The sequence below is a fragment of the Haemaphysalis longicornis genome, unplaced genomic scaffold (assembly GCF_048455015.1).
Source record: "Haemaphysalis longicornis isolate Haplotype H1 unplaced genomic scaffold, Haemaphysalis longicornis Haplotype H1 scaffold_1, whole genome shotgun sequence".
In the NCBI taxonomy this organism is placed as follows: Eukaryota; Metazoa; Arthropoda; class Arachnida; order Ixodida; family Ixodidae; genus Haemaphysalis; species Haemaphysalis longicornis.
Window position 1 is genome coordinate 141,863,359 of NW_027526203.1, and position 27,060 is coordinate 141,890,418.

The 27,060-nt window shown below is 46.6% G+C and overlaps 2 protein-coding genes across 3 annotated transcripts in view; both read left to right on the forward strand.

The window, feature by feature from the left end:
• The window catches only part of LOC144137215 (nose resistant to fluoxetine protein 6-like), a 104,422-nt gene that overhangs the window by 68,902 nt on the left and 8,460 nt on the right, over nt 1-27,060 (forward strand). For both annotated transcript variants that reach the window (XM_077669454.1, XM_077669455.1), the window contains exons 12-14: nt 15,912-16,032; nt 18,037-18,223; nt 18,662-18,804. In XM_077669454.1, coding sequence (XP_077525580.1) covers nt 15,912-16,032; nt 18,037-18,223; nt 18,662-18,804 — 451 coding nt within the window. The remainder of the gene's footprint in view (nt 1-15,911; nt 16,033-18,036; nt 18,224-18,661; nt 18,805-27,060) is intronic.
• On the forward strand, nt 4,711-6,227 carry LOC144166225 (uncharacterized). The gene has a single exon (XM_077695805.1). It carries the CDS (start codon nt 4,747-4,749, stop codon nt 5,953-5,955), a length of 1,209 nt encoding a protein of 402 aa, XP_077551931.1. The 5' UTR covers nt 4,711-4,746; the 3' UTR covers nt 5,956-6,227.

The following is a 27,060-nucleotide window of genomic DNA, read 5'->3' on the forward strand; positions in this document are numbered from 1 at the left end:
TTCAGTTTCTGGTTTATTCTGCAGGCCCCCTGTGCCATATGACGATATTTCGAAGAAGCATTTAGTCGCGGACGCGGATTATATTGTAAGCCCGTCTGCGCGCTGCTCGCAGAGGATATATGTAGCAGATGAAGGTCTGCGGGCGCGCACCTCACGACAAGACGACTCTGTCGTGTGCTGATCTCCGAGTATAATTATGCATTGTCCATCGTACTTTTGTTGAATATTCCCGAAATTAACACAAACTGGCTTGTAAATGGTGGTGAACAATATCTGAGGTATAATATTGGCAAACGTAACTGGTGTGCTGTCAGGTATGAGTGCTCCGCTGATTATGTAAGCGCACAAAACCGATTTAAATCGTAGTGTATAGCCGTGGCATGAACATCTGAGGAACCGGTGGTTACCGAGACACGGCTAGTAAATTCAGGTCAGTGTAACTACAATCGGCTCCATCATACGCCGGTTCCGCGACGCTGGCCTGTGACACACACCTGGCGCTTATACAGACCGAAAATACTACACTAAGATGGCGTCGGAAACATTTACACTCTCTAAACACACCCCATTTGCGAACAGAGTGACTGCTCCACACAAACATGAATTTCAAACGCCCACAAACGGTAAATCTCAGTCGTGAACGTGCCGCAAAAGCAGCGGCGGCACTGGGGAGCGGGGCGCGGACTCCCGCGCCTGCTTTCGAAATGGGCCGCTAGGGGGATTTCAGTGGCGCCCCTACAGGCCGCGCTCGAGGCGTATACCTCATAACTTAAAACTTAAATTAACAAAGCTTGATCTCTAAGCGCTGCATTCATTGCTTTTTACCATGTCCTTTCCGTATACCGGGCTCCAAGAAGAACAATGCGGGATATTCGAGTCTTGTTATTTACAAGACTGGGCGGATACGAGAGCAAATCTTTCAAAAAAGTGCGCTCAGTGATTGGAACAAAAGTGGCTCATAAAATTAAAGCATTACGTCCAATTGCGATGCGTTTTCGTAAGACACCAAGCTGATCTCACCATTCACATACATGTATAGTACTTAAGAAGCCCACACCTAAGAAAATAAAAATCCCGGGTCATCTCCACTAACGTGAAACTTGGGGAGGGGCGAAGCATGCAGTGTAAAAGTGTATTCTTGGCGCCTTGGCGTTTTTGCCAACGTAGAATACATGGCGGGTTAGAGGTATACAGCTTTGCTGTAAAAGTCTTGTATTTGAAGCACGAAGCTCTCTAGCGTAAGGCGTAAACGAGTGTCCCGGTATTTTTTTTTTTTTGTACGCGTTACGAAATGCTCCAGCGCGAGGCGTAAACGAGTGTCCCAGTCTCGTGTAGACTCTGCAGCGATACTCACCCTCGATTTGCGAAAGGCTTTCGACCGAGTCTCACACAAAGCGATTCTGGACTCCGGCCCATACGGGTGTGAGGGGTAACCAGGCAGCACACAGGGCCGCTCGGTAGCTAACCGTCCGAGCTGGTCCTGGCCTTGAGCCCTTCCACGGAGCCCTATCAGCCCGCGACAGACTTGTTACCTTCCACGACATAACCTCGCACTACCGCCTCTCCCGCCGCCAACTACCCCCAGCCGCTCCGACCTTCGCGAATGAAGAGGAACGCCTATGGCGACTCACCCAGACACACGCATTCCCCTGCCGATATCGACTTCACCTTAACTACCCTTCTTTGTACGCCACCCCTTTGTGCCCCCACTGCGGGTCCCTCGATACCCAAGACCACTGCATGGGGCAGTGCCCCCATAACCCATTCCATTCACAGACGGAGAGCACTGGGCGAAGGCGTTGTGCAGCTCGGACAGTAAGGTCCAGGCTAAGGTCATCCTGCGAGCTGCAATGGTCATCGGCCGGTTACCACCGCCGGTCACCCGCCACCCAGACTAGCCCCATTGGGCTCAAATAAAGTTTTTTTTCTCTCTCTCTCTCCCGATGTATTTTTAGTACGTGTTACGTTCTAGCGCGAGGCGTAAAAGTGTTTCTTGGTGTTTTAGTACCATAATATTAAACGACGCTTACGACGACGACATGAGACGCCGACAGCCCCAGCCCCTAAGGGGCTTCGCCGCTAAAAAATGAACAGAAACGAGGTCTTGCGGGAAACTGACACACGACAGCGAATAAATAGATAAGGATGGCCGACATCCCAGGGCTCAGTTTTTTTAAAAGAGGAGTTTTCTTTCTTTCGCTCTTCAGCCAGGTTTAGAGGGGGCTGCGGCTGCTTCCTCGCATCGTGCACCACTGGGTTTCATCTTACACCCAAAAATGAATGCTAGCCCAGGCGTACCGCACCCACATTGCCCCGTAAGGGACTGGTTTGGGGACAGGGGGAGGATTGCAAAGTTACACGAGGTAAAGTTCGCTGCCTCGGACCGCGCCCGAAAGGTCGGCTGGGGCAAGGACGTATGGGAGGAGGGACGATTGGTCAAACCCCACTTACTGAGTGTGTCACGTTGTCTACGCTTGGAGTTGATCGCGTCTTCGCCAGGGAGGTTGCAACTTTGAACGTTTCTCCTTATGTGTCGCATTTCTTGACGCACTCGCCGCGGATAAGCGTTCTGAATAATCAACAACTACACCAAGCACAATGAAACCCTGAAGAATGTCACACGCCAGTTCATTTCAACCCAGGCATGCTGAAATGCAAGCTTATTGTTACGTCGATTTCCACCTCTGAGTGGGATCCGCCATTTGTTTGCGCAGTAGTCTTCTTGAAAGCGCTGCACGAGCTCGGGCTCACCCGAAAGCTCGATCCCGGCCCATCACACTGATCTGTCCGATCCTGGTAAGGAAGTTTGTTCGTGGACCATGGCCGGGCTTGGCTGTTGCGATATTTTTGTTTTCGTGCAGTGCGTAACCAGTTATCCTGTCACATTCGAAGAACATGTTGCCCCTTGCTGCATGGAAAAGCTGGTACTTCCACTCTTACGTACTTGCTTCTGTTTCTCTGCGTCGTATTTCCTGCCATTTGACAAGAATAAACAACTCCCTCTGTACCCCCTCCCTGGTTTCCATAGCCATAAAAAGACAAAAGATTGCGGTCGCTCGTGGCACTAATTCTCAGCTACAGTTGTATACTCTGAATGCTGTAGCTGTTGTGATCGCTATTCAAAGAGCACGTGGTGGTCCTTTCAAGAGAAGTTGAGAAACAAACTGTTCAAGAAAACCCTCTGATTTCGCGGCCCCAATTTTTTTAGGATAAAACATATAGTACCTGTATTTGGTTTTCGGGTAAGAACCAAGATCACCCGATCATCACCTTCTTCCAACTACACTGATGAAAACCTTTATTGTACCTTATTTCTCCTCTAAAATTTGCCTTGAACATATTTATGGTTACAACAAGGCTGGGGCCTGCTACCGAATACAACGGGACGGCCCCGTCGATAAAGTGAAATTTATTGACTTTACCAACTAATTCGACGCTCGAAAAGATGCCTTCACTGCCAAACCTTACTGACTAAATAAAACCAATCAGGCAAAATAAATAACAAGAAGCATTCACACTATAGCCGGTCGATAGCTATAAAGCGGCTCTATGCAGGCACGTGACAAAAGCGGCAACGGTTTGTGTAAAATGCCCGCGAACATGGAGTGAGAAAGAAATTCGTTTTGAAGCTGACCAGTTCTTTTGTCAATTATATGTGTGCAAAAATGTGTTTTTAAAGAGTAAAATTTTCAACGTTATAAAAGTCGCAAAAGTTGTCCACAGTTCTTCGAATTTCATAGACTGAAAACGATGCACCGCGTAATACTTCCTGTGCGGGCCGTCATCAGCTCCGAAGCCAATAATAAGATACCTTTGGCTTCCCGATATGGCACGACTTAACACCTTGTGCGGCAAAGCTTGACGCTCATTTTGAGCCTGGGGCTGGGATTTGACGCTGGGGCTCAGGCTGGCCATGGCGTAGGCCTAAGGTAAGCGTAGTTTTTTTCCACAACCAGTCCTTGCACGGCCGGCCAGGCTATATTGATTCCGTTGTCGGGCTGGGCCCGGGCTGAAAAAATATACCCGTGCAGTAATCTCCCCCCCCCACCCCCCCTATCGCGGCAACGCAAACTTGTGGGTATCTGTTTAACAGTGGAGCTGTTATACAAGCCGTAAGTTCGGAGTTGCAGAAAAACATACAAAAAATTGGCCGCGTATCTGCTTCTTTCGTTGCAAATGCCGTCAAAAGACGATAGTCTTTATCAGCTTTTGCGAAGTAAATGCCTCCCTTCACTTTCCCGCTCACCCCTCATGTTGTTCCCCCCGCAGGGGGCATCTGCTAAAGCAGATGTTTGCGTGTACTGTGCGACACCACGGACCCCGAGCACCCACGTCTAGCTGTACGTGGCAGCGCCGTGACCGGGGAAAAGAGGGTCCTGGTGGTTGAGCCGACGCCGAGTGCTTGGACCTTTAAGGCCCCTTGGCGAAGGCAACACACCACTTTGGCCTCCGCTTCTCGTAGACGGCACCTCCGGTCTGACCCGCCCGGGGGGAATCGGCAGTCGCCTTTTCCTGTCCTCCCCTTCAACCTTTCACTTTCCTATCTTCTCTCTAACAACTTTCCTGTCGTCTCGTTCTTTCTCAGTTTCCTTTTTTCCTGGCGGCTGGGGTTAACCTTGTGTGGCGGACAACCCTGTGTTCAGCCATATTTGGTTATAGTCGCGGTGTACAGCTGGCGTAGGCATGACTTGGCCACGAGTTCATGTCCCGTCCCCTTGTTGGGCTCCATGGTGGGTGGCTGGCACCATGGCCGAACAGTTTTTTCAATTTATGGCTTCCTTTTTTCGCCCATCTGATCCCTCTCGTAAAAGAGGAGGCACCGATGCAACCGCCCAGTTTTTCACGAAGAACGTTGCCAACTTTCCACGCTTCCACGTAATACACAGCAGTGACGAAGAGAAGACTGCCCGACTTGTGTCGCCATTTCTAGTCGCAAAGACCCTAACTGCCACCATTGGGGAAGGCTATAAGATCAAGAAGCTTGCAAATGGAGACCTTCTACTCGAAGTACTTTACAAACATCAGCTCGACAAGCTCTCAGCGTTAACTTCTTTCGGAGAAATTCCTGTAACTGTCAGTGAGCACCGATCACTAAATACAGTCCGCGGAGTCATCTCAGATGACGACCTAAAGTATGTGTCCGAGGAAGAGCTTCTAGAAGGTCTGAAGGAACAAAATGTGACAAATGTCTACCGTATCAAAATCAGAAGAGAAAACAAAGAAATTCAGACAAGGCATATCGTCCTCACCTTTGCATCAAGCATCCTCCCAGAATCTGTGGAGGTGGGCTATACCAAAATGAAACTTCGACCCTACATCCCCAACCCACGGCGATGCTACAAATGCCAACGCTATGGCCACGGCTCATTGAACTGCCGGGGCCAACAGACATGTGCGAAATGTGCCTCTCATGAACACCCTCCTGAAAACTGTCAAGCCCAAACATATCTTTGTGTAAACTGTGAGGGCAACCACGCAGCGTACTCACGTGTTTGCCCTGCATGGAAAAAAGAAAAAGAGATAATAACACTCAAAGTAACAGAGAACCTGACATTTCGCGAAGCACGGAGGCGACTCTCCTCGGCGCATACGCGACCCTACTCCGTTGTGGTGCAACAGGGCGCAGCATCACAGCGGTCTTCGGCGCTTGCTGAAGCCACACAGAGTGAGGTTCCAGCAAGGCACCCCGCGCCCCCGGTGGAAGCAGCTAGCGCTGCGCCACCACCTCCAAAGCGGGCTGCACGGACCTCTGGTTCGGCAGTCTCCAAGGCCTCACCCCACACGGTGAGGTCAAACAGTTCGACACACGTGCGTTCTGCACGAACCTCCAGCGTCTCCGAAGAGACGATGGACACATCTGAAGGAGGTTCTGCGCCCTCTACGTCGGATGGGCGGCGGAACTCCCTAAACAACATAAAGAGAAACAAGCCCCGAATCACAGGACCGAAAACCTAGTTTTCACCCCACCAAAAAAAGCAGCATGGCATTCATTGTCCACTGGAATTGCAGAGGACTTTTAAATAATTTAAATGACATCAAAGACATCTTCGCCACACACTCTCCTGTAGCCGTTTGTGTTCAGGAAACAAACTTAGGTCCTAAACACCATAATATACTCAAAGGTTACCAGGTCTTTCGCTGCGACCGAGAGCAGGCGAGTAGGCTCTCGGGCGGAGTGGCAATAATTGTCCAAAATGGCATAGCAACTCGAGAAGACAAACTTAAAACTAGGCTAGAAGCAGTGGCGGTCACCCTGCTTGCATTTAAAACCATTACAGTGTGCTGCGTGTACATTGAACCACACCTCACAGTAACACTGCAAGATTTTGAAGACTTGGTAAACCAACTACCGGAGCCTTTTTTAATAGTTGGCGATTTTAATGCCCACTCTTCTTTTTGGGGGAGCGAAAAAACTGACGCAAGGGGGCAGATTTTAGAGGATTTTATTTTATCCAATAATGTTTGTCTTTTAAACACCGGCAAACCTACATACTGCTCTCCAAGCTCAGGGAAAATGAGCTGCATAGATTTATCCTTTAGTTCACCGAGTGTTTTTAGCGATATTAAGTGGGATGTCATTGATAACCCATACGGGAGCGATCATCTACCTGTAATCATTAGCGTAACATCATCATCACCAACCATTATCCCGACAAAACCACGCAGGTGGAAACTTCAGTTTGCCGACTGGGGTCTTTTTACTTCCGAAGCTACTTTAGACCAAGTTTTTTCGGACACACTGAGCATCGACGAATTGAATGAAAGGTTTACATCTTGCCTTCTTAAGGCTGCACGCTTAGCTATTCCACAGTCCTCGGGAATGGTGAGACAAAACAACAAAGTATGGTGGACACAAGAGTGTAAGGAAGCCAAAAAGCAGCAAAACAAAGCATGGGGAGTCTTGCGAAGATATCCAACGCAAGAAAATTTATTAGAGTTTAAAAGGAAACGAGCTAAAGCCCGATACATTCGGCGGAATGCCGAGAAAGATTCATGGAAAAATTACGTCTCGTCTATAAACAGCTCAGTCACATCAAAAAAAATGTGGGAGCAAGTTCGGAAACTCAATGGCACGTACTCCCCTTTTACAGTTCCTCTTCTAACAGCACCTGGTGTACAAAGTAGCCTAGAAGAGCAGGCGGATATACTGTAAGAACATTTCTCCAGCGTCTCCAGTTCTGTGCATTATGCAGAAGCATTTTTAAAATACAAACACACTGTAGAGAAACAAAAACTTCCAACACACGGTGGTATAAACGAACCTTATAATAGTTTAATAACGCTCCAAGAATTGAAGAGAGCTCTATCGGCCGGTAAGCAGACTGCACCCGGCCCAGATGATATACATTATGAAATGCTCGCACATCTTTCGGGTCCTTCTGTAGAAGTACTTCTGAAGTTTTTTAATAAAGTTTGGGTATCGGGAAGGATGCCGGTAGCCTGGAAAAAAGCATTCATTGTAGCTTTAGAAGCATTCATACACAAACAACACTGTCTTGCTGTCTTTTTTGATCTGGAGAAGGCTTATGACACTACGTGGAGGTTTGGAATAATGCGGGATTTAGTAGAGTTAGGCATCCGTGGAAGAATGTTGAATTGCCTGAATGACTTCATGGCAAACCGTTCATTTCAAGTACGCCTGGGCTCAACCCTCTCGAGAACATTTGTACAGGAGAACGGGGTCCCTCAAGGGTGTATTCTAAGCACAACACTGTTCGTTGTAAAAATGAACTCCATATGCAAAATAATTCCAAAGTCGATTATGTACTCTGTCTATGTTGATGATCTTCAAATTGCTTGTACATCTTCCAATGTAGCAACATGCGAGAGACAAGTACAGTTGACTATAAACAAACTGACAACATGGGCAGACAGAAATGGTTTCCAGTTTTCAGCACGCAAAACAGTGGCTATTCTCTTCTCTCTCAAAAGAGGCTTACAGACCAATCCGACCCTACACCTCAAGGAAACCGACTTACCCATACAAAACGAACACAAATTTCTAGGCATAATGTTCGACAAAAAACTCACTTTCCTGCCCCACATCAATATGCTTAAAAAGAAAGCTTCGCGAGCTCTAAATATACTTAAGGTTCTGTCACGGAAACACTGGGGTTCCGACAGATCATGCCTTCTACAAGTTTATCGCTCCGTTGTTCGCTCCTGCCTAGACTATGGTAGCATTGTTTATGGCTCCGCGAGACAGTCCTACTTGAAACGATTGGATCCCGTTCACAATTTAGGTTTACGTCTCTCGTCTGGGGCGTATAGGACATCCCCAATAAACAGCCTCTACGTAGAAACAAATGAACCACCACTCACATATAGAAGAACAATGCTCACATGCTCATACGTACTAAAGATCCGTTCACTGCCGAAACATCTGTGTTACCCCATAGTTACAAAATGCCCATCTAGAACACTGTTCAATAATAAACCCCAAGCTATCAGACCATTGCTTCTTCGGTTTGAAGAGAGATGCCAAGAATTCACTACGCTGCACACATTACCTCAAATTTCCCATAGACAGAACCAACTACCCCCTTGGTATAGTTTTCCTACAACATGTGACTTCACACTAACACGCCTTCAAAAAAAGCAGACACCGCAAGAACATATTTTGCAGGAATTTTTGGCACTAAACGAAAAATACGAAGACTACACCTCATTTTACACAGACGGTTCCAAAACATCATGCTATGTTGGGAGTGCAGTAGTGCAAGGGAAATGGGAAAAGGTGATCAGGCTACCCCAGTGCGCTTCGGTTTACACAGCTGAATGTTATGCCATTGCTGTGGCGGTAGAAAGGACAATGAGGAATAAAATTAAACGCAGTATTATATATACAGACTCTCTCAGCGCAGTCACAGCAGTGCAATACAAAAATGCAGCTCAACCTCTAGTAGGAGAAATAATACACAATTTGGTAACAATCACAACACAAGGACAGGAAATTAAGTTGTGCTGGGTCCCTAGCCATGTGGGAATCAAAGGAAATGAGAGAGCCGACGTATGTGCCGCACAGGCGGGTAACGGAACAATAGAGACAGTACAGATTCCTCACAGCGACTGCATGAAATTTATACAGAGCAAACTGAGGGAAACTTGCCAGTCCTCATGGGATAAGGAAATCGACAACAAACTCCACCTGGTTAAACCCACGATAGAAGAGTGGGAATCAAGCAGACATGAAGAACGCCTCAAAGAAGTGATTTTATGCCGTCTCCGCATTGGACACACACATCTTACACATAACTTTCTTCTTATGAAACAAGACAAACCGAGATGTGAAGATTGTGACCAGGAACTTACAGTAAATCACATCTTATTCTCATGTACGAAATTCGAGGCCTTGAGGAAAAAACATTTTAGGCTGTTCTACAGCGAGCAAATTCCATTTCACCCCAGCCTACTTCTAGGAGAGAATGCTGTTGTCAAACTTCCCTCTGTCTTTAGTTTTTTAAAAGAAGCTACACTTCTAAACAAGCTATAACAAGATAAAGCAATCGGTTATTATCCACAAAAAACACAAAACCTTTTGTTTGGCGCATGATAGCCTTAGTTGCTTATGCGCCATAAAACACAACACAACACAACACAACAACTCATGTTGTTCCTCTTGCGTCGCGCTCCTCCCAAGGTAAAGACGCCAAACGTTTGCTTAAATCATTTTAAATTTCCCGCGTTCCAATGCTCCAAACCGGGTGTCTCGATGCGAACGCTGCCGTACGGCGAAGACGCGCGTTAATCGAGGCGCCCTACTTCGACGTTTATAGAACCGCGTTTCCCTACTCCACGTGCGTTGCAAGCAGAACTTAGAACCTATCTAGTGGAACCTTGCGTAACTGTTGCCGGTTGATTTCTTAAAATGGCGCCAGAAGCTATAGTGGCGCGGGCGACAGCAGGCGACGGCGGAGTGAATTCTTTTTCTGCAGTTGATGAAGTATTTAACTTCGCAAAAGTCAAGAATGTTTGATTTTTTTATAAAGGAACACTGCAAATATCACTTCTGTATTGATTTGTTGTCTCATATTTGCGTAATGTCTTGTTCTTCTTCAACAATGTTCACAAGTATGAACATTACACCGGACATAGACGGGTAGATTTAGCTGTGACTATATAATACTATTGCGCAGGCATTGTTTTGCTTTGGCTGGGTGGCTGAATCGTGTCACAGACAGACAGACGGACAGACAGACATACAGACAGACCAAAATTTCTGGGTTTAAGTAGCCCAAGAAAGACTATCGTCTTTAAAAAATGCAGAGCGCTCGTGAGCGTGTGCCTCGCGGCGACCGCCGGGTCCCCGGCACGCGCAGTGGCTTTAGAAAAAAAAAAGAACCTCCAGCGCTACCCCGCATGTAATGCTTGGGATGAGCAACAGGCTTATATCAATGCATGTGACGCTATGGCTACTTCTATCACAGTGCAAAGCAACAACGAAACAAGTAAATAAGCAATTTTCTATAGTTCAAGCCTTTCGCGACTTAGTGCAAGCTTCGCCAGTTATTTGAACCCGCACAGGACAAACAGAGAACTCAGAAAAGAAACAAAACATTTGAAGGGGAACTTACTTGACGCTATATTGAATAAACAATATATTTCAAACTTTTATAGAGAGTAGGAGCAGCTGTGAGAGAACGAAAATAACTAATATTGTCCCTATGCCATATGACGCCGTCACACTATCTGGGTTTCTCCCGAACTAGCGCTCAAGTTTCTTCCTATGCCCCCACCCACGCATTCACGCGCATACACGAACATGTATGGAAGCACGCATAAACGCACGTGCACACCCAACACAAGCACGCACGCACGCACGCACGCGCACATGCATGCACACACACACACACAAGCAGACACACACACACACACACGCACGGATGCAGATATTTAGGAGAGAGAGAGAGTACGATGAAACTTGAATGAGAAATGGTGGGCAAAGTTAAAAAAAAAATTACGCCCACCTCCCCTCGCGGGAACCCTGGTGTGATGCGACGCTGAATGGGGTTCCATTGTGCGTTTCCGTTGGTTCGATTGCTCGAATTGCGTGAGCAATCGTCGGGTAATGCGAGAGAGAGAGAGAGCAAGCGTAGCGCGGACGACCGTCGACTGAGAGACCGCCCGGAGCGCGGCACTCCGGCAGCGCAGCGCACAGCGCAGCTGCCGGAGTGCAGCGCACTCGGGCGGGCAGCGGAGTGCAGCGCGCCCGAAGGAGAGGAGACCGCGGAGAGAGAGGGCGCTGCACATGCGCACAGCGCGCTTGCGCCGCGCGCAGCACCGCGCGCAGTTGTTGGGAGAGAGTGTTCGCTATCGGCGCTATCGGAGAGAGCAGAGGAGGCGAGCGGAGGAGAGACGCAGCCCGTGCGGACGCGGACGACAACGACGCAGGAAGGATAGGGCCGCCGACAAGAGATGCTCCTCTCAGCATCGCATCTAAAAACTGGACAAGGCATCGGCATCAGTCCGATGCCACATCTTTGGCACAAAACCGTCGGCTAGAAGGGGAAGGGACAAACAAAGGGCAGCGCTTTGTCCCTACGTCTTCTCGTCTACCGTTTCGTATGTAATAAAATTATGTATTATATCTTAGATGGTTTCTATCCAGTATAAATTATGATCAACTACCTTGACTTGCGCTGCCACCGGACTGAGCCCACTACCTTGTCTCTAAAGTTTGGTGTCTTGCTTCTTCAAGGTTGAGGAGTTCTCTGATTATATATATATATATATATATATATATATATATATATATATAATGCGTGTGTGTATGTGTGTGTTTACAGGCTGTCCCAGCTATCATGCACCAAGATTTTTGAAAATAGCAATCGAAGAAACCCTAGTGCATAATGTTTGCAGTATTGTGGACAAGCGGGCAGTAATTTTCGTTATCGAGAGTTAATTATTTATTGTAATTAATTATGCACCTAGAGAACTACTCTCTCAATCATTAAGTGTCAATGAGGCACTTGTGGATACCTACGAGAGGCGCCTAACTGCGGTATTTTCAGCGAAGAACTAATTGCGTGCTCATTATAAATGCGTGCACTGATAAAGAACTCCTGCGAAATATGCAAAATACCACGTGACGGCTCTCCCGCCCGTCTCTTAATACAGCGCCCTCAAATAAGCAGATCGAAAGCAACTCCTGCGCCTGTGACCCGCCCGAAAAGACAGCGCATCACCTTGATAATTGCACGCAAAGAAGGAGAAGCAACAGCAAGTATCGAGGGGCGCATATGGCAGATAAGGCACAAACTCAGTCGTGACTTATTTTCTTTTTTGTAGCGAGATCTACGGTACGCTACCTCGGGCAGTCTTCGCGGGTGACCAGTTTTGGCCTTGAGAGCTAGAGGACAAACCACCTCCTCCTCCTCCTCAAGCGCCCGGATTGGAGCAGCGCCCGTTGGCGGGGGAGAGATAGGCGAGGAGGGAACGGAGAAGCGCGCGGGACCCGTGCCGCCACCTGGCGGATAAAGGCGAGCACGCCGCCGCCGCCGCAGCGATAAGTGCGCGCGACGCAAAGCCGTGTGCGATGCAATAGGACGAACATCCACCTGTACACACAAAACACAAGTTAGCCTGAATGGGAATTTTTTGGCTGACATACGTCTTTTAAACTCCTCAGGGCAGGCGGCCTGCTCCCACGTGTGGTAGTATGATGGTGGAAAAACTGTCAGTTTACACCGGGGCGACGAAGCGTCGTAAATAGGCGCATTAACCACGATTGTACCTCTTCACAAAACACAGTATCTAGCTGTGAATATTACGTTTGTCCTAATGGGAGTATTAAAAACTCCCACGCCTTCACCATCTCCTTCTCCTCCTCCTTCACCCCTTCCTCCTCTACGCCTCCTTACAAAATGGCTGCCAGTTGGTGTCGTGTGTCGTGTGAGCTACAGCGTCCTCGAAAATTTATTGTCGATGTGAACTTGCGGCCGCACGAATGGATGTGAAGTGCTTCCCGACAATCGAAGCTCGTTGCGAACATAGTGGAACCAGCCTACACTGACGTGCGACACACTGCAACGTCGCCTCCGTGTCACCGACCGTCGAGCCGACGGAATACGCCAGCGAGCCGACGCGAGGACTAAATGCCGTGATCGCTGTGGCACGTTAAAAACAACGCGGTTGTGCCTCTGCGAGATGGTTGAAGGTAAGATTTTCACGTTTTTTATTGTACCCAACATTTTGGGAGACTTGTGCCCCTTCTAGTGTCAAATAAACTCAGCGTGTTTCCCGCGTCACTGCACGGGCGATTCTCCGCCTCTGGAGGTGAGCGTTGTGCTTGAGAGAGGGCGCCATTCCCAGAAAGTGATTGGGGAGGCCGAACGGTGTGAAAGCAATGCGTATTTGCGCGGTTCTCGAGCAGACCAGTCACTCATTCACACTCGCGAGCAGAATGAAAACTGTCCGCGCTGTGAACGGCTGTTAGGTGTTTTTGTTAGGCTGTGTCTGTGGTTTATCTGCAGGCGAAGGTGAAGTTGGCCGGTCAAACGTCGCAGGGCGGCCGCTTTTCTTGAGAAGTACGTGCGGTGCCAGCCGCGCCTGCTACGAGGAGGGTGACTGCCGCGTGCCGCCGGCGATTAATTGCTTTCAATGGAAAGGGAGAAGACCGGGGTCCCGTGGGAGCTGTCCGTACGCTAGGCGCGTGTAACTATAACCAGCAAACGTCATTCGAGGAAGCATTCTGTAGAGTAAACGGACGACTGCTTATTTTATTTTTTGAAGGGGGGGGGGGGGGGAGGCGCAGGCATCACTCAGACAGAAATTTTTCCTTAATTTTGGGTGAGGGGAGAGAGAGGCAGTGCGGGTGGTAAAATATGAAGCTCGCTCTCAGAACACTACACGCAAAGAAAAGAGGGAAAGGAAGCATTTCGAGAAGTTAGTCGCCACACGGGTCGCGCTCCCTTTCGAACAGCACAGCACTTCGTTTTGACGAACTAGTGAGCGCAGTTGTCTCGGACGGAAGTGCAATTTTGCGTAGCTTTAAATAAACATTCAGACATTACGGAAAGTTGGACACAAGAGTGACGAGTACAGCGTCTTTACAATGCCGTTTCTTTATTTTATTTTTTTTCAGGTCAGATGCCCAATATTCTTCTGTATTTCTTGCCGTAGATTTAAAACGTTTTGCTGTCCCTGTAATGCATGTACTACTGTGGCTTCCTGAGGAACGTGCCATGAGGCGCGGCAACGTCAGCGTTTGGGAGGCAAGTGGAAGAAAACAGCGCACCAACGACATGCTGACCTCATTGTTTGCAAATGGCTTACATTTTTTTTCCTTGTGGAGTGTTGTAGTAGATAAAGTTCTTATCAAGATAACTTGTGTTCTCAATGTAGGTGTTTTGTTGATTCATTGTTTTTATTGTGTCATTAACGTGTTCACACGTATATCGTATTTATGTAATATTTATGCAATAAATTGACTGTGTCAGAAAACTAACTTTTCACGTTTCGCCATTCAACGTTTGAAGCGGAAAAAGACTACAAATTACGTAATCCTCAGCGAAAAATGAAACTGCGGCCTGTGCGCTCATTAAGAACTCCCACATACAGTAATAAATTCCTCTGCAGCGCTTATATAAAACGTACAAAAACAAAAAAAAATACCTCGAATGCAGGTCAACACTGCTCCCAACGCGCCCCCTGAAAACTCCCAGTTGGAGGAAACAATACACTCCCAATGGTACCCCTGAAGACTCCTATTGTAGTGGCAGTAAAATGAAACTCCCATATGCTACTGAAAAAACTGTGGAAATAATGGGAGTAAGACGAAACTCCCATTGGAAGGAGTTTTCAAAACTCCGAATTGGTACTGAGTTATGCGATAAGCAATTTACTCCCATTCCGGCTTATTTGTGTTCTGTGTGTAGTCGCTCGTACAGCGGCGACGCTTAAACAACGCCGTAAGGCTAAAAAAAGGAAATACGCTACTGTTGCGTCGATCTTCGCTACTTTCAAGTCTTACGCGTTAGTGTTAGCTTCCTTCATTTTTTTATACCATTCTGGTGGACTCAGAGCAGTCTGTTTGAGGGCATTGCTCCATCAGAGCAGGATTGGCCACCCTGGTGTCGTAATGGCCACAAGCTCTCATGATTGTGCCAATTAACCCTCGGCCCTCAGCCCCCATCGGCTGTGAAGCAACTGGCCACGGCGGCGGTCAGACCTGTGACGCAGCAGAGGGTGCTAAGAATAGTATAATAATTACGTCTGTGAGAGGTTAACCAAGTCAAACCAAGACTTAACCAGGCTAAGCCATGCTTTCGCTTTCCATATCCTGGGTTAGCTGAGCTAATCCGCCGCCATTTTTTCATCTGTTTACTTTTTACAGCGGCGGCCATTTCCTGGAGCGAAAAAACAACGACGGATTTTTTTTTTGCAGAGTAGGGCACCTAAGATTTTCGCAGTAAATATAAAAGCTTAGTTTTCTGTAGAAGCAGTACTTGTGGTAGAAACAATTGAAGTATCATATGATAACCAACAAAAATTTCATTAGTTAAATCAATTTAATTTACGCTCAAGAAAAATATGTTTTCTAGAAGCAATTGAAGAATTCTATATATCAACAAAATGAATGTGGGTGCTGCCATTACTTTGGTTAAAAAAAACTTGTGTTAATATTCGACGCGATTTTCAAGATGCAGTGAGTGGACGTGTTTTCGTTCTGAGTGAAAGTATTTACGCAAGGAAAAGCGGAAAGGTAGTAGAAGTAAAGCCTTTTTTATTCGGCCAATACTTCAGGCCGAGCATGTCGACCGCCTGGGCGGCCAGATCGCGCCCTAAAGTAATATAAAAATATAAAAAGTGACAATTCTGTTGGCCTAATAGCTCGGCACATACCTGCAACTCTGGCCACAGGCGTCAGCTGTGTTACAACCGTAACATCCTCGTCTCCTGTCCCTTTGCAGCGACTACGTGAATATGATATCGGACGTGTACGTGCTGCCCACCTACCATGCTGTGTGCTACTTTGGCGGATGCATAACTTTCTTCGCTGTGCAGAAGTACCGGAAAGAAAATATGTCAAAGGTAAGCGGAGCGAAAAGGTTTCATGGCGTAGCACCTACAACAGATTCAAACAGGTTTTCGTAGGGCTGGAATCTAATTTTTTTATTTTCTTATATTAACATAACCGTTGCTTAGGCTTCACTCCTCCCCCACACACATGCGCACTGAAAATTAGTCCTTGACCTACTGGCGGGCCCTGACCGCTTCGGCGCCATAACATTCTCCTGATTGAGGGGCAGGACAAGTACATTTCACTCCTCATGAGCACGTGGTAACCAGCAGATTCTTTCGCGCTCCACTGCTATTGGTGAATGAGCTAAAGCGGTTTGAAAAAAAGTTCTTATGAAGCATAATTCGAATCAAAAATATTTCCCAAAGGACAGCCAATTCTTGCGGAACAGGGCAACTGGGATACCACTGCCTATTATACCTTTAAAGGGGCCACGAAGACAAAATACAAGTTTGTTTTATTCGAAAGATTTCGTGTTCTATAGTGCCCCCAGTGCTTGTCCAAAAGCACACGATGCTTTATTCACTGCGAAATTAGTCAATTTAAGCTTAAATTTTGATGCTCGCACCAAAACTTTTGTTTGAACGACGTTTGCAATGACATATAAGAACAGGTCTTTCAGCTAAACGTGATGTGTAGCGGAGATTTGCAGTAAGTTAGTAAAACTAGATGGCGCCACCACACCACGGCAAGCCGTTTTCTGCCTTTGGTGTGTTTGTGTTTAAACCTGGGTTGTTTTTGTTCTCGGAAAAATTAGTCGTTTCGTGAAACATGGTGCTCGCTCGACAAATATGGTCACGTTAAACACCGTTGCTCGCGTAAATCGGCCAGTGTCGTCTGAGACAACCCCAAAGCCCCGCAGGGCTGTGCATCTAAACGAAGCATGTGCGCGCAGTACCAACAGCAGTACGCATCGGCACTTCTATATTTACGTCTGCTTTCGTGACTTCCGCTGTTTGCGCCCCAATTCTTGCTGATATATAAAGAATGTGCCCTAAATTTAAGTGCAAATACTCTTTCGGTAAGCTTATAAGTTGTGCCTAATTTGCGTTTGGTGTTTCCGGCCTCCGCCAATCGCTGAGCAGTCTGGTATGACAACATAGGTTCTGTTGCGGGAAATGAGCTAGTAGGTCGCAAGACCATTCCCTTTTGTCCTAATTATACAGCTTATTCGAGCGAAGTTTACCTTAACAGTGGTGTCAGCATCATTCTAACGAGGCAATCTTTTGAATGAACCAAGCTTGCATTTTGTCTTCACGGCCCCTTTAAGGAGAACTGATAAGTTTGTCATTACTCTCATCACACTGCGTGTGCTCGCTTGGGCCGGTGACATAAAGCGCTTCTGGCTTATTTTCTTGACTTATTTCTGTTCCCCATGGTGTCATTTTGATCGGTGAATGTTTTGTTGAACTCCATGCCACTATTATTACACTACTTGTCGCATTCTTTTTTTGGGGCTCCTGTTACACAGCATTCCGAGGGACACTATAACAAGAGGAGCGAAAGAGACTAACCTGTGTTTACTGCAGTCAGCGTGACTGCTTCTTCTGGTAATTCGCCTCCTCTCAAGCTTCTTGCCAGTCACTTATTCGTGCTCCAAATGCGTTACAAAGATCTATCTAGAGTGCCCTAACAAGAAGTAATCTCGTCTTCACATCTCATGCAGCGCATGAGTAGTCGGATTGGAAGTGTTAGCTACTCTTTTGGCGTTTTTTGTGTGGCTGTCTATCAACACTACTTCGTGTAACCGTTCAAAACTTCGAAGAAACGTATATACTTCAAAGGGATGCTGATTAAACCCCCCCCCTCTCCCCCCCCCCACCTTCGCAGCTGCTACAGACTCGCTTATTTTGGCACCTTGATGAGTGAGGGTTCCGGTCAGTCAAGAACGTGAAAACTCTTGCGGCAGTGAAAGTGGATTTCTAGTATTTATTTTGTTTGTTTTGTATTGTTTTTGGCCCTTTAATGTGTCTGTTTATTTTTTGCGCTGTGAGCATTATCTTGGTACCTCAAAGTTTGTGAAGGTGGCGATGTGGGGAGCTGCCATGGGATGCGGCGCCGCCTGCGTACTCTACCGATTCGACTGGACCCGGGGTGTAGAGCACAGTGACGTGGCCAATGTGTTGCTGGCCCTCTGGGACCGCACGATCTGGACCATTGGCTTAAGCGCGCTCACCTTCCTTTGCGCTACCAGAAGGGGTGGTAAGTGTACTTTTCTTCGGAATCGGCCAAAAATGACGTCCCGCTTGGCTGGTAGCTTCGTAGCACTTGCTTAAAGCTGCAATCTCGGTATCTCGGTAACGAGCATTTCACTGCGGGCCTAATTCACAGACACCAGAAGCAGGCATTGCTTGCCGGCTGGCTAAACAATTGCCTATATAGGCTCCCTGTAGCGTTTCTGGCTTGGTATGACCTTCTGGAGCAAAATTCAACCTTGAAAATTACTTTTTGTGTTAGTATTTACGTTTGTACGTACCCGTACGTTTTCTTTTATTTATCCCCTTTTCGGAGGGCACATCTGTAGAGGTCTAATGTGTGGGTTTTGGCCTTGACGTGGCTACAATGTCATAATCCACGCCCTGGTAAAGACTTAAAGCATATATGTGACACGCCTCTTTCTACCGGTGGCCTCCATCGCAGGTGTAGTGCAAAGGTTGCTGTCGTGTGCTCCGCTTGCGGTGCTCAGCCGGCTGACGTTCGGGGTGTACCTGATTCACTACCCCTTCTTCTATGTCTGGTTGACGGCCGCACGGGAGAGGACCTACCAGAATATCTTCAACATGGTATGTGGCTCTATAACATTCAATGCGGTGTGGTGCAACTCGGATGAAGCCGTACCGGTTGTAAAGGAGTACTACAGAGTATAGTTGGGAGGCAATCTCTTCCGGCAACACTGTTATTCGAAACGTACGGTTCGTCGCTGGCGATAATTTGTGACCCGTAACAAGACTTTGCCGACCCGTTTTACGACCCAATACTATAAAGCAATTGAACCCCTACCACGCAGGCACGCTCACGCACACGCGCACATGAATTTATAAAACGATTTCAACCTTCTAGATGCACAATGTACCCTCTACACGCCAATACGGTTTTATTCATGGCCGCTGCACAGAAGTACTACTTGGGCATTTTGCACATCTCCTGATTTATTCTGTTGAGAAAAAAATGTGGTGTGGGCTGTATTAAGATATGTTAGTAAAGCTTTTGACAGCGTCTGTTACCCTCTATAGATCCATGAACTATCCTGTTATATAGATTTATATAATACCCTTTATAGATTTATATATACTTTTCATGTTATATAGATTTTCTCGAAAACTATTTAAGCGACAGATGACTGTGTGTCTCAGTTGGAAAATTTCGAATTCATTTCACAGCTATACTGCCCGAGGTTTTCCAGGGATCAATATTGAGCCCTTTGTTATTCAACTTATATGTAAATAACATCTTGACGCACGCCGTTCATGATATCAGGACGAAGATGACACCATGATTGTATACGTGGCGCCTACTTTTTATGTAGTCGGAGAAAAACTCTATTCAACAGAACAGCAAATAAGTGGGCGGCGCCCGGAAGCCTACAACGGTATCCACATCACAAGATGCTCTTCTGGAAACCATGGAGTGGTTCTCGGCAACTTTCATTTGGCCATCCCTGCTAAAACTCGTCTTATTTGTTTCCATAACCCACTGCGCGAAGTTTTTCTCGAGAACCCTTCGTTTCTGCACTGCTTTCATTGAACCCCTTGTACTTGCTCTACCCTGGGGTATACACCTTGGTATGTTTCTTGATATTGACTGTTCCTGGAATACTAACTTTGCGTATATTTGTCGAAAACATCTGACGGTTTCTTGTGTTTTGTACAACAATAGATATTTTATGCCCTTGTCTGTTCTAAGCACATTAGTACAAACTTTGGTCTATAGCCTACTTCGATACAGGATCACGGTGTATGGATACAGGATCACAGTTCCATGCGCTGGATAAATAGGGTCGATTCATTTCTCCGTTCTCTGTTAACGAAAATAAGTTCCAATACAAATTTTTGGTATAAGAGGGATCTGTTCCCAACTTCACGCTTGCCGAACTTGGATTTTTGTTGAGCGAATAAATTATTTTAAAACGTTTCTGCACATATATTTTAAACCTTTGCATATCCCTGCGCATAATCTCGGACCAAAAAAGCCGTAATTAATTCCCCGCTCCAATAAAAAAGGTATGGACGTAGGAAGTACGACGATAGGACGACGTTCCGGGTGCGTTTACCCAACTGTTTGGAGATATTTCTAGCATACATTCAGGATACAAACCAAAGAAGTGTTTGAGAAATAGATAATAAACGTACTGCCAGGTTCTCCCACTGTCTGTATTTGCCATGTATGTTTAAGTACACTTCGAGTGCCCGAATTTGTTGTTCTTTTATTTACTTTTGTTTTGCCATGTATTTTTTTAGCGTCTGATTTATGATGACTGCCAGGTTCTGCCACTCAAGCCCTACGTCGCTTGGGCAGGACAGACATTAAGTCCTGTTTTAACAACGAAGTAATCAACCGTATTATCATCACAAGCACACGCACACGCACACGCACACGCACACACACACACACACACACACACACACACACACACACACACACACACACACACACACACACACACACACTTGCACTTGCACGCAGGCACGCAGGCACGCACGCGAGCGCGCACGCACATGCGTGTGCGTGTGTGTGTGTGTGTGTGTGGGGGGGGGGGCGTGTGTGTGTGTGTGTGTGTGTGGGCGCGTGTGTACGGATTAGATTAGGCATCCCAGACTAGAAAACCGATCGGCTTCGTGCTACTGTTGTGTGGGCTGTCCTTGTATTTATTTAAACAAGCATGTGTTTAAAAATGAACAGCCAGTAGTTCCTTCATTTTGCTGCCGCCCCATTAAATAGGGGCGATTCCCGGTACATGTATGATATATGAACCTATGTATGTAGTATGAGTAAATAGCCAAAAACACAGCGAGAACAGTAACAAGAATTTTTACGTACAGTCCTTCCCAAAATTCTCTAGGCCAAGGAGGAAACGCGCAGGCCGCAAAAAATGCAATGTACAAGCTTACGTGCGAGCAAGGCTGAAACGTTTTATGCGTGAAAGCTAGAGAGAACACCTTTCTTTTTACTGTCATAAAACATCTTGCCCCATTTAAGGTAAAGTTTAGTCTTTGAATTTTTTGTTTTCGAGAAGGCTTAGGATATGCCTAGAAAATTTTGAGAAAGGGAGTACGTATCGGCAAAGGAACTTGCCTTGATCAGAGCAATATAGACTTAGATATAGACTTGCATTCTTTACATGCCTTCACAGCAAACGGTAAGAAATTGAAAGAGATGTTTGGAAAAGGGTGGTGCATGTATACATTCGGGCTGTGCTCGTGGGGCAATAAGAGAGCGAGGAAGGGAAAAATGCTCAAAACGCTGTCTCAAAATACAGGTGTCCTGATTGCAAGAAAAGACGACAACTAAATGGCTGGCATTGAACCCTGCTACTCAAGGAGATAAGACGGGACTTTATAGAAGTTTATCACAAACAGGCTAGAGAGCGGCTAGGGAGCACCTAACATTCTTTGGTGGCATTGTAATTAGGCCAGCGGATAAAGCTGCCACAGTTCTATCACTAAACAAAGCCGATAACGGCAGCGAAGCTTGGAGGTATCTTCATGAGAGTATCTTTTACAGGCGGCTTGACGAAGGCCCCAAGAACAATTTTAAATCTGTTTTTGCAAGTGCGCTAACTGATAATCTCCTAATTTTTAGATACAATAATTAGCCAGATACGGCCCTCTTTTCCATGTTATATTAAAGATGCTTCTTGTCCGATATCACCGACTTTTCTGTATCCCAAGGTGTGCTAATTGTTACTTTAGATGTTGCACCACTATACACCAACATCCCGCATGCAGATAGAATACGGGCAGCTATTCACTCCTACAACTAGTCAATCTGCTACATAGCAACTAACAGCTCCAGTTTGGTCCCCCTTTCAATGTTAGTTCTAGAGTCTTCGAATGCATTATGACATAGAAGTCGGCGAATAATTTTTCATATTTACATTCAACATAATCGCACGGGGTCTGAATTAAAGTGCAGGAATACTCAGTTCAATGCATCAGTGACTGGAATGTAACTGCCTGTTTCCATCTAACAGATAGCGTTGGCACCTGCGTGGCTTATGGCAGCCCCGACCGGTTTATACAAACGCTCGAAACTATGCGTCACCGATATTCTGCTTACCGAACGCGGTGGAATAATAAAATGCTGCATTATTTATTAATAAAGTTTCTCAGAGGCCTACATGGCGTCTATTTAAAATGCCGTTTTATTCAACACCGAGTCAACCTTGATACCACCATTCCCTTCCCGAAGGGACATTTTTTTTTAAGGGGGGGTGGGGATGGCAACCTCAAAATGCCCCCTTTATTATTGCGTGCTTTTACAGACTTGCTTTTCCTCCTCGGGCGTCTATGAGCGCCTATTAAATTACGCCAAGCCTTGCACTACGCCTGATGTTTTTGCATGGTTCAAATTTACAGGTGGTTGTCAGGTATTGGCTTTAGCCACATACTCCACAAGACTAGTTTCTGTGCAAGAAATAAACGAAACCAGGCCGAATACATTGTTACTGAACAGCTATGCGCTGAAAGAGGAAATCAGGCTGTCACTGAATCATTATCAGATCTAAACAAGGTGATAATATAAGTTACTTGTGCATGACGGGGTCGGTACTGAGTGTAGGAATATTCTGCTGTCGTCGCTGATGGTCGTAAGGGCAACTAGGAAGCGCGCAAATCATCGTACCCGCATAGATTTTGTTGGTGTTCGAGCACTCTATAAAAATGGAATTGCTTTTTTACCTGCACCCAAACTTATGGAATGAAAAAACAGCGCTTAAAACGATGACACCAGACAAGACGACTGACACACAGGGCGCTGACTAGCATCTGATTTTTATTTGAGTAAAGAAACACATTATGAACGAAAATTTGTTCTACGCACGTGCGAAAACCTAAGGCAGAAAACGAAGAAAAAAGCAAGAACAAAAGCTAAAAAGTTGCATCGACTAAAAGTTGCATACTAAGATGTAAGGCGCGATAGAAATACTTCGACTCCCACGGAGCGTTTCAGTGCGCCGCTACTGCATTCCCGATCTATGCTCCACGAGGACGAAAGATTATCGAAAAGTGAAAGACTAGCAACCAGGAATTTTAATCGCCGTGTCCCAGGAGAGACAATGACTCTTTGCGCTTCTGTGGCTTAAAATGTGAGCGTGAAAGGTTGCAAATGCGAGGTGTTGGTATATTCGAGCCAGGAGGATTCAGTGTCAGTCTCTCAAAATGTTTATTCCGTGATCTCTAAACCAGGCAGAACAATTTTGCTTTTTGGAAAAGAGAGAGAGAGAGAGAGAGAGAGAGAGAGAGAGAGAGAGAGAGAGAGAGAGAGAGAGAGAGAGAGAGAGAGAGAGAGAGAGAGAGAGAGAGAGAGAGAGACAAGATCTTTCTTCAGGCAAAAATAGTTCTGGTTTGCGAAGATGGGAGTGGTTTACGAAAGAGATGGCAGAGCTCAAAGGTGCAACCTGAGTCTAGGGCGCCAGATGCAGCAGCTGCTTCCCTTGCCCTCTCAATCAGCTCGCGCTGCTCTTGAGGAAACGAGCTGGTCAAATCTCTCTCCTATGCTTTGAAGAATTGAAATATGTTATGTTTGAATTGTTCTCCCCTGGCCATACCCTAGGACATGGCTATGTTGCGCGCAAGAGGGTGGCTGTTTGTTTCCCTTATTTTAGCAGAGTTCTAAGTTAATGTCATCTTCTCACCGGCCAAGGCACATGGATTTTCAGATAACTGGGTTGGTTTTTCCGCCAGAGATTTTGTTTTTCTTCGGCATTGAGAGCTAGTTTGAGCGAGGGGAAAGATTGTGTTCCTAGTCATAGGATGAGGATTCGTTCTTAACGTTTTTTGAAGAGGGAAGTGTTGTAGTAGTGGTCACAAGGAGCCCGGTATGCGAGTTCGGTACCTCTTGCGTAGTGCGTCGTTCGCTTTTAGACCATTGGTTCCGGCTGTCCAGCTGATGTTAACTTTCTGCATCATGGATGGGAATATCGTTTTGATGCGCTTGGTATTCTGCCTCCAGAAAACTATATAATGTCCTTTGTGAGTCTGTAATAATGTTATGCTTGTATTTGACACATCAGCTATTCGGATTGCCAAGGAAACGGCTCCAACTTCCACTTCCTTGTTCATGTATGTTGGAGAGTCACGCAGTCACGCAGATTGCCAGAGCAGTCAGCTAAGACAATCGGGACCTTGTGCTTTCATACATCTGGGAGCCGGTGTCTACTGTGGTCTCATCATATTGAAACTTTCCCCGGATGAACTTCAGCCCGCCGCGCCGTACCGCCCCTTCTTGTGTAAGACTGTATCCATATTATTGGCACAGGAGAGTTTTAATGCGGAGTCGCTGCATCGGTGCCATGCCTATCATGGCGTGCAGTGGTTTCCTTCCAAACGGGTGGCTGTCTTGTCTTTTCTTTTAGGTTTGGTGGTGCCTGTTTCTATTCAAACGGGGTATGGCGGCGCCTCCAGATTTAGTTTTTACATCCGCTTTCTTGGTGCCAAAAGAGTGCATTGTTGCTACGATTTCTTGAAATGCGTTAGCAAGACACAAGTTGAGGACCTATTCATCTTCATTATCACCAACATCCTATTTAGGACGACTGCAGTGTGAAGGCCTCTCCTATTCACCTTCACCCGCTGTTGTCCTGCGCTTCCCGAATCCATTCTTTGCTTCCATTACTGTTATTCCGTCCCTCCATCGAGTAAATGGCCGTCCCCTTCTTCTCGACCCGTCTATGCCTGTTCATTCTGTTACCCTGGTGGTCCACCCTTTGTTAGTTCGGCTCATGGTCAAAATTGCGAGGGTGAGAGCTGCCTTGCCTTATATGATGGTGTTTCTTTCACTTTCTATGGTGCGGGTAAATTTGGGTACGGCAATATCTGCAATATTCTGGTCACGATCAATGGTTGCATGAGTCTTATCCTTTCTTTTCTCTTTTTCTTACACTTTCTTGTTTGGAAGTTTTGCTTGTGGGTAGTAATTGGTTCAGGATTTTCTGTTTTGTGGCGATTGTGAGTTGGGAACTACCCATTTGTCGAGAACCCCACCGAGCATTCTGACGTGGCTGTTCCCTAGGACGATATTACTACCTAATTTTAGCGTGATTTTTAACTTGGCGGCGGGGCGCCATCTGTCGTTTACCAAACCTAGCTTTCAGAGGAGGCATAATCGTTCGAATATTGAAAAGTATTTTGAAAGCTTTCGTGATTACACGCTAAGTAGTGGGCTTTGTTTTAGCTATAGCCTGTTGATAATATACGCCTTCCCTGATTTCTGAGATACCGGTGTTAATCCGTTGCCCCGTGTTTTAGTTAGGTCATTCACGGTTGGTGCTGGCATAAGTCCCGCTGGAAATCACAGCGTGGTGGCTCAGCGGGTAAGGCGCTGAGATGCTGAGCCCAAGGCCGCTGGTTCAATGCCCGGCCGCGGCAGTCGTTTTTCTGATGGAAGAACAAAACAAAAACCCCAGAGTGTCGAGGTTTGGGCGCACGTTAAAGATGGTAAAGTGGTCAAACTTCTTTCGAAGGCTTGCAATACGACATGCCTGGTAGCCCACGAGAAGCCTCGGCGAAAAAATACGGGAAATTTTTATTTTTCATCTTCTAGTGGAAACCCGCTTTGGTGTAATGATGTAAGTTGCCGGCATGGCTGGAGCTCGTGTCTGCCGAGCATGCTACCACCGACTGGGCATAGAACAAACTTAACCGCGCAGGTGCGGCACCTGGTGAAAACGCGTGTCCTTTCTTTAGTATCCGACGTTGTATCATTGTCCTCCTGTCCAAAGTTTTGTAGCCGTAGCGCCACATTACAGGTTCAGCGGAGCTCTCCAGTCTTGCTGCCTCAGTCATAGCTTCAGGGTGGGAGCGGTGATGTATGTCCGTGAACGCCTGATGAGCACGGCTGATAACGGAGGAGCTGCGGGGAAATCGAACAATCAGCCTAATGACGCTATCGCGTTAAAATGGAACAACACAGCATGACATGGGGAGCATGGAACGGGACAGTAAGCATGCGCAATCGCTTCTTGCATAAACAAAGCAAAACAGGGCGAGTGCCGGCTCAGTACAAAGGCACTAAAAATCACATCCAATAAATAGTCCTGTCAAGATATGCAATCTCGGTGCTCAGTAGAAACACAGAGAAAAACTGACGCACTCTTCGTTTTTCTTGAGCATTGCGTACACTTCAAAAATCTCCCTCGTGCACGCCCTCCGGTAACGCCTCATAACTTCGCATGCTTCGAAGCGTGGCCTACTCTTAGCAGTCTCTGCAGTGGGTGGCCAGGTTGATGACGGTAAAGGTGCGTAGGCGAGTCTGTTGCAAGTCTACGCCCTGTGCGTCTAGTCGTCTTCTCTTGTCTTCTCGTTTTATGAGCAGTGTTTTCTTTTCGTAATGCACCAACTAGCCCAGGTTTGTATTCTACCCGAAACTTAAAATGTGCCTACATGCATGAGGGTAACAAGTTTTTCAGTACGTGGAAAGGGAAGAAGAAGCAAGAGGAGGAGGAAAACCCACAATGAGATCCTATCTGCACAGCTCACTCACCCTGTAGACGCCGCGAAAAAGCGGCAGCTGGTGCCACTGCAGTCGTGAGGCTGCGGCACTCTAAACGTGTGTTAGCGACAGGCACTAAGACGTGCATGAGTAATTTGAACATGTCAATTATTGAAGCAGGGATTTACCCGCGTAATGAAGTGCGGTGCCGCTAATTACACATATGGTCAACAAGGGTGATTGGACAAGGTTTAAAGCCTACTGACGAAATGACGAAGCAGAACACGCAGCGAAGAAGGATAAATATAATGTCGAGACGCAATGACACTACTGGACACGTGTCCTTCCAGCCGATTACAAAAGACGCAAATTATGATGATAATAACCATAGA

Bases quoted from the DNA above. Each gene is read 5' to 3' on its own strand.
- LOC144166225 (XM_077695805.1), top strand. From the start codon at position 4,747: ATGGCCGAACAGTTTTTTCAATTTATGGCTTCCTTTTTTCGCCCATCT.